General features: G+C 45.2%; 1 protein-coding gene across 1 annotated transcript in view; it reads left to right on the plus strand.

Annotated features, from left to right (window-relative positions):
* The window catches only part of LOC139421672 (caskin-1-like), a 120196-nt gene that overhangs the window by 80297 nt on the left and 32399 nt on the right, over positions 1-7500 (plus strand). Inside the window, exon 12 of the mRNA XM_071172763.1 lies at positions 7278-7382. Within this exon, the coding sequence (XP_071028864.1) occupies positions 7278-7382 (105 nt within the window). The remainder of the gene's footprint in view (positions 1-7277; positions 7383-7500) is intronic.

The following is a 7500-nucleotide window of genomic DNA, read 5'->3' on the forward strand; positions in this document are numbered from 1 at the left end:
TTGCTGTTAAACAAGGGTTATAGTGGGGTGTTGCTGTTGAACAAGAGTTATAGTGGGGTGTTGCTGTTGAACAAGGGTTACAGTGTTGTGTTGCTGTTGAACAAGGGTTATAGTGGGTTATAGTGTAGTGATGCTGTTGAACAAGGGTTAAAGTGTAGTGTTGCTGTTGAACAAGGGTTATAGTGTAGTGTTGCTGTTGAACAAGGGTTATAGTGGGGTGTTGCTGTTGAACAAGGGTTATAGTGGGGTGTTGCTGTTGAACAAGGGTTATAGTGTAGTGATGCTGTTGAACAAGGGTTATAGTGTAGTGTTGCTGTTGAACAAGGGTTATAGTGTAGTGTTGCTGTTGAACAAGAGTTCCAGTGGGGTGTTGCTGTTGAACAAGGGTTATAGTGTAGTGTTGCTGTTGAACAAGGGTTATAGTGGGGTGTTGCTGTTGAACAAGGGTTATAGTGGGGTGTTGCTGTTGAACAAGGGTTATAGTGTAGTGTTGCTGTTGAACAAGGGTTATAGTGTAGTGTTGCTGTTGAACAAGGGTTATAGTGGGGTGTTGCTGTTGAACAAGGGTTATAGAGTGGTGTTGCTGTTGAACAAGGGTTATAGTGTACTGTTGCTGTTGAACAAGGGTTATAGTGTAGTGTTGTGTTGAACAAGGGTTATTGTGTAGTGTTGCTGTTGAACAAGGGTTATAGTGTAGTGTTGCTGTTGAACAAGGGTTATAGTGGGGTGTTGCTGTTGAACAAGGGTTATAGTGTAGTGATGCTGTTGAACAAGGGTTTAGTGTAGTGTTGCTGTTGAACGAGGGTTATAGTGTAGTGTTGCTGTTGAACAAGGGTTATACTGGGGTGTTGCTGTTGAACAAGGTTACAGTGTAGTGTTGCTGTTGAACAAGGTTACAGTGTAGTGATGCTGTTGAACAAGGGTTACAGTGTAGTGATGCTGTTGAACAAGGGTTATAGTGTAGTGTTGCTGTTGAACAAGGGTTATACTGGGGTGTTGCTGTTGAACAAGGTTACAGTGTAGTGTTTTTGTTGAACAAGGTTACAGTGTAGTGATGCTGTTGAACAAGGGTTATAGTGGGGTGTTGCTGTTGAACAAGGGTTACAGTGTAGTGTTGCTGTTGAACAAGGGTTATAGTGTAGTGTTGCTGTTGAACAAGGGTTACAGTGGGGTGTTGCTGTTGAACAAGGGTTATAGTGGGTGTTGCTGTTGAACAAGGGTTATAGTGTAGTGATGCTGTTGAACAAGGGTTATAGTGTAGTGTTGCTGTTGAACAAGGGTTATAGTGGGGTGTTGCTGTTGCTGTTGAACAAGGGTTACAGTGTAGTGTTGCTGTTGAACAATGGTTATAGTGGGGTGTTGTGTTGCTGTTGAACAAGGTTACAGTGTTGTGTTGCTGTTGCTGTTGAACAAGGGTTATAGTGTAGTGTTGTGTTGCTGTTGAACAAGGGTTACAGTGTAGTGTTGCTGTTGCTGTTGAACAAGGGTTATAGTGTAGTGTTGCTGTTGAACAAGGATTACAGTGTAGTGTTGCTGTTGAACAAGGGTTATAGTGTAGTGTTGCTGTTGAACAAGGGTTACAGTGTAGTGTTGCTGTTGAACAAGGGTTATAGTGTAGTGTTGCTGTTGAACAAGGGTTATAGTGGGGTGTTGCTGTTGAACAAGGGTTACAGTGTAGTGTTGCTGTTGAACAAGGGTTATAGAGTGGTGTTGCTGTTGTCACCCCATCCATTTAAAACAAGGGTTATAGTGGGGTGTTGCTGTTGAACAAGGGTTATAGTGTAGTGTTGCTGTTGAACAAGGGTTATAGTGGGGTGTTGCTGTTGAACAAGGGTTACAGTGGGGTGTTGCTGTTGAACAAGGGTTATAGTGTAGTGTTGTGTTGCTGTTGATCAAGGGTTATAGTGGGGTGTTGCTGTTGAACAAGGGTTATAGTGGGGTGATGCTGTTGAACAAGGGTTATAGTGTAGTGTTGCTGTTGAACAAGGGTTATAGTGGGGTGATGCTGTTAAACAAGGGTTACAGTGTAGTGTTGTGTTGCTGTTGAACAAGGGTTATAGTGTAGTGTTGTGTTGCTGTTGATCAAGGGTTATAGTGTAGTGTTGCTGTTGAACAAGGGTTATAGTGGGGTGTTGCTGTTGAACAAGGGTTATAGTGGGGTGTTGTGTTGCTGTTGATCAAGGGTTATAGTGTAGTGTTGTGTTGCTGTTGATCAAGGGTTATAGTGTAGTGTTGCTGTTGAACAAGGGTTATAGTGTTGTGTTGCTGTTGAACAAGGGTTATAGTGTAGTGTTGTGTTGCTGTTGATCAAGGGTTATAGTGTAGTGTTGCTGTTGAACAAGGGTTATAGTGGGGTGTTGCTGTTGAACACGGGTTATAGTGGGGTGTTGCTGTTGATCAAGGGTTATAGTGTAGTGTTGTGTTGCTGTTGATCAAGGGTTATAGTGTAGTGTAGTGATGCTGTTGAACAAGGGTTATAGTGTAGTGTTGCTGTTGATCAAGGGTTACAGTGTAGTGTTGCTGTTGAACAAGGGTTATAGTGTTGTGTTGCTGTTGAACAAGGGTTACAGTGTAGTGTTGCTGTTGAACAAGGGTTATAGTGTAGTGTTGCTGTTGATCAAGGGTTCCAGTGTAGTGTTGCTGTTGAACAGGGGTTACAGTGTAGTGTTGCTGTTGAACAAGGGTTATAGTGGAGTGTTGCTGTTGAACAAGGGTTATAGTATAGTGTTGCTGTTGAACAAGGGTTATAGTGTAGTGTTGCTGTTGAACAAGGGTTATAGTATAGTGTTGCTGTTGAACAAGGGTTATAGTGGGGTGTTGTGTTGCTGTTGATCAAGGGTTATAGTGTAGTGTTGTGTTGCTGTTGATCAAGGGTTACAGTGTAGTGTTGCTGTTGAACAAGGGTTATAGTGGGGTGATGCTGTTGAACAAGGGTTATAGTGTAGTGTTGCTGTTGTATTGTGGTCTTCCGTAGCTTGTGTTGTGGTCTTCCGTAGCTTGTGTTGTGGTCTTCCGTAGCTTGTGTTGTGGTCTTCCGTAGCTTGTGTTGTGGTCTTCCATAGATTCCTGTTTCACTGAGGGTTTAATAATGAGGTAACAGACATGTAAAATCCATTTCACATCCATCGCCATGGCGAAATCACCATGGCGAAAGGCCCTTGGATTGGAACCAAGCCATTTGAGACAAAAATAGAGCTCTTTGGCCACAGACACCAGGGGTGGGATTGGCATTGAAAGAGCCATGCATATTAAAGACTATGCAGAAAAGTACCTCATACCTACTGTAAAATATATTTTCATGTTATGGGGGATGTTTTGATTCCACTGATCCTGGGGCCCTTGTTAAGGGTCAACGGCACCATGAACTCAAAATCAGCCCAAGAACCTCATCCAGGAGGCTGAAACTTAGCCGCAAGTGGATCTTCCAACAAGAAAACAACTATCTAGCCTCCTAGCACTGTTGTTTGGTTAGCAGTGTTTCAGTTGCACAGCCACCTAGCACTGTTGTTTGGTTAGCGGTGTTTCAGTAGTACAGCCACCTAGCACTGTTGTTTGGTTAGCGGTGTTTCAGTAGTACAGCCACCTAGCACTGTTGTTTGGTTAGCAGTGTTTCAGTTGCACAGCCACCTAGCACTGTTGCTTGGTTAGCGGTGTTTCAGTTGAGTCCCTGTTCTACTGTAATCCTCTCCTCCAGTCTCTAAAGGCCTTGAGTCCATGTTCTACTGTAATCCTCCCCTCCAGTCTCTAAAGGCCTTGAGTCTCTGTTCTACTGTAATCCTCCCCTCCAGTCTCTAAAGGCCTTGAGTCCATGTTCTACTGTAATCCTCCCCTCCAGTCTCTAAAGGCCTTGAGTCCCTGTTCTACTGTAATCCTCTCCTCCAGTCTCTAAAGGCCTTGAGCCCCTGTTCTACAATAATCCTCTCCTCCAGTCTCTATGGTTTATAAAGGCCTTGAGTCCCTGTTTTACTGTAATCCTCTCCTCCAGTCTCTAAAGGCCTTGAGTCCCTGTTTTACTGTAATCCTCTCCTCCAGTCTCTAAAGGCCTCGAGTTCCTGTTCTACTGTAATCCTCTCCTCCAGTCTCTAAAGGCCTTGAGTCCCTGTTCTACTGTAATCCTCTCCTCCAGTCTCTAAAGGCCCTGAGTCCCTGTTCTACTGTAATCCTCTCCTCCAGTCTCTAAAGGCCTTGAGTCCCTGTTCTACTGTAATCCTCTCCTCCAGTCTCTAAAGGCCTGAGTCTCTGTCCTACTGTAATCCTATCCTCCAGTCTCTAAAGGCCTTGAGCCCCTGTTCTACTGTAATCCTCTCCTCCAGTCTCTATGGTTTATAAAGGCCTTGAGTCCCTGTTTTACTGTAATCCTCTCCTCCAGTCTCTAAAGGCCTTGAGTCCCTGTTTTACTGTAATCCTCTCCTCCAGTCTCTAAATGCCTCGAGTTCCTGTTCTACTGTAAACCTCTCCTCCAGTCTCTAAAGGCCTTGAGTCCCTGTTCTACTGTAATCCTCTCCTCCAGTCTCTAAAGGCCCTGAGTCCCTGTTCTACTGTAATCCTCTCCTCCAGTCTCTAAAGGCCTTGAGTCCCTGTTCTACTGTAATCCTCTCCTCCAGTCTCTAAAGGCCTGAGTCTCTGTCCTACTGTAATCCTCTCCTCCAGTCTCTAAAGGCCTTGAGTCCCTGTTCTACTGTAATCCTCTCCTCCAGTCTCTAAAGGCCTTGAGTTCCTGTTCTACTGTAATCCTCTCCTCCAGTCTCTAAAGGCCTTGAGTCCCTGTTCTACTGTAATCCTCTCCTCCAGTCTCTAAAGGCCCTGAGTCCCTGTTCTACTGTAATCCTCTCCTCCAGTCTCTAAAGGCCTCGAGTTCCTGTTCTACTGTAAACCTCTCCTCCAGTCTCTAAAGGCCTTGAGTCCCTGTTCTACTGTAATCCTCTCCTCCAGTCTCTAAAGGCCCTGAGTCCCTGTTCTACTGTAATCCTCTCCTCCAGTCTCTAAAGGCCTTGAGTCCCTGTTCTACTGTAATCCTCTCCTCCAGTCTCTAAAGGCCTGAGTCTCTGTCCTACTGTAATCCTCTCCTCCAGTCTCTAAAGGCCTTGAGTCCCTGTTCTACTGTAATCCTCTCCTCCAGTCTCTAAAGGCCTTGAGTTCCTGTTCTACTGTAATCCTCTCCTCCAGTCTCTAAAGGCCTTGAGTCCCTGTTCTACTGTAATCCTCTCCTCCAGTCTCTAAAGGCCCTGAGTCCCTGTTCTACTGTAATCCTCTCCTCCAGTCTCTAAAGGCCTTGAGCCCCTGTTCTACTGTAATCCTCTCCTCCAGTCTCTATGGTTTTTAAAGGCCTTGAGTCCCTGTTTTACTGTAATCCTCTCCTCCAGTCTCTAAAGGCCTTGAGTCCCTGTTTTACTGTAATCCTCTCCTCCAGTCTCTAAATGCCTCGAGTTCCTGTTCTACTGTAATCCTCTCCTCTAGTCTCTAAAGGCCTTGAGTCCCTGTTCTACTGTAATCCTCTCCTCCAGTCTCTAAAGGCCTTGAGTCCCTGTTCTACTGTAATCCTCTCCTCCAGTCTCTAAAGGCCCTGAGTCCCTGTTCTACTGTAATCCTCTCCTCCAGTCTCTAAAGGCCTTGAGTCCCTGTTCTACTGTAATCCTCTCCTCCAGTCTCTAAAGGCCTGAGTCTCTGTTCTACTGTAATCCTATCCTCCAGTCTCTAAAGGCCTTGAGTCCCTGTTCTACTGTAATCCTCTCCTCCAGTCTCTATGGTTTATAAAGGCCTTGAGTCCCTGTTCTACTGCAATCCTCTCCTCCAGTCTCTAAAGGCCTTGAGCCCCTGTTCTACTGTAATCCTCTCCTCCAGTCTCTAAAGGCCTTGAGTCCCTGTTCTACTGTAACCCTCTCCTCCAGTCTCTAAAGGCCTTGAGTCTCTGTTCTACTGTAATCCTCTCCTCCAGTCTCTAAAGGCCTTGAGTTCCTGTTTTACTGTAATCCTCTCCTCCAGTCTCTAAAGGCCTTGAGTCTCTGTTCTACTGTAACCCTCTCCTCCAGTCTCTAAAGGCCTTGAGTCTCTGTTCTACTGTAATCCTCTCCTCCAGTCTCTGAAGGCCTTGAGTTCCTGTTTTACTGTAATCCTCTCCTCCAGTCTCTAAAGGCCTTGACTCTCTGTTCTTCTGTAATTCTCTCCTCCAGTCTCTAAAGGCCTTGAGTTCCTGTTCTACTGTAACTCTCTCTCCTGATGAACTGCAGCTCATACCGGACCTACCTTACCTTACCCTGCATATATCATCATATATCTCTTCATATATTATACATATATATGTATATTTATGTACATTCTGACACATATATATATATATATATATATCTACACAGATATACATGCATGCTACTGATCTATTTATGTACAATGGTATATAAATGTTCTCATATATCTATGGAATATATATATATGTGATGTATATATGCGTGTGTGTCTGTGTCTGCTGTTAAGATAGGGTGAAGTTAAACAACCAGATATAGAGTATATTCTAGGGTCCCCCTTACCCCCACCCTGCCCTGCACCCCCATCTGTCCTGCTGGTTGGGGATCGTGGTGGGGCTGGTTAGCCAGTTTAGGATTAGCGGGTCAATGCTAGCAAAGCTAAGGTTTAGAGTTAGAGGGTGAGTGATTAACTGTTTTGCAGTGAATGCTAGTTTTGCTTAATTGTTAGCTGCTAATGCTAGTTATTGGCTAACACTACATTGGCGTCAGGGTTAATCGCTAATGGTAGTTTAGCCCCAGGACTAGCAGTGATTCCTAGTTTAGGGTTAGCTACTAATGCTAGTTCAGTGACAGATTTAGCTGCTAATGCTATTTTAGCCCCATGGCTAGCAGTGATGGCTAGTTTGGGGTTAGCTTCTAATGCTATTTTAGCCCCAGAACTAACACTGATTCCTAGTTTAAGGTTAGCTACTAATGCTGTTTCAGTGAAAGGGTTAGCTTCTAATGCTATTTTAGCCCCAGGACTAACAGTGATTCCTAGTTTGGGGTTAGCTACTAATGCTAGTTCAGTGACAGGGTTAGCTTCTAATGCTATTTTAGCCCCAGGACTAGCAGTGATGGCTAGTTTGGGGTTAGCTACTAATGCTAGTTTAGAGGGGGTTTTAGCTGCTAATGCTAATTTAACCCCGGAGTTAGGTGCCAAGGCTAGTTTATCCCCAGGATTAGCTGATAGTTTAGCGTAGCTGGGGTTAGCGGCTACAGCTAGATTAGCGGAGCAGGGGGTTTTAGAGGTTAACAGTGGTTTCTGTGTTGAAGGTTGTCGCGGCTCAGAAGCCACCCCTCACGGTTCCCCCACCCGGTCCTGCGGCCCCCAGGGCAGCTCCAGCGAGGAGATATGGGTGCTGCGCAAGCCTGGGCCAGGTAACCCCGCCCCGCGCAGCCCTGCCTTACCCCTGACCTGTGGCGTTGTCTACAGATTGAAGCTGCCCCTAACCATAGGTCTAGATCAGATTATCCGGGCTAATACTATAGGGCAAGG

The sequence above is a fragment of the Oncorhynchus clarkii genome, chromosome 12 (genome assembly GCF_045791955.1).
Source record: "Oncorhynchus clarkii lewisi isolate Uvic-CL-2024 chromosome 12, UVic_Ocla_1.0, whole genome shotgun sequence".
Taxonomy (NCBI): domain Eukaryota; kingdom Metazoa; phylum Chordata; class Actinopteri; order Salmoniformes; family Salmonidae; genus Oncorhynchus; species Oncorhynchus clarkii.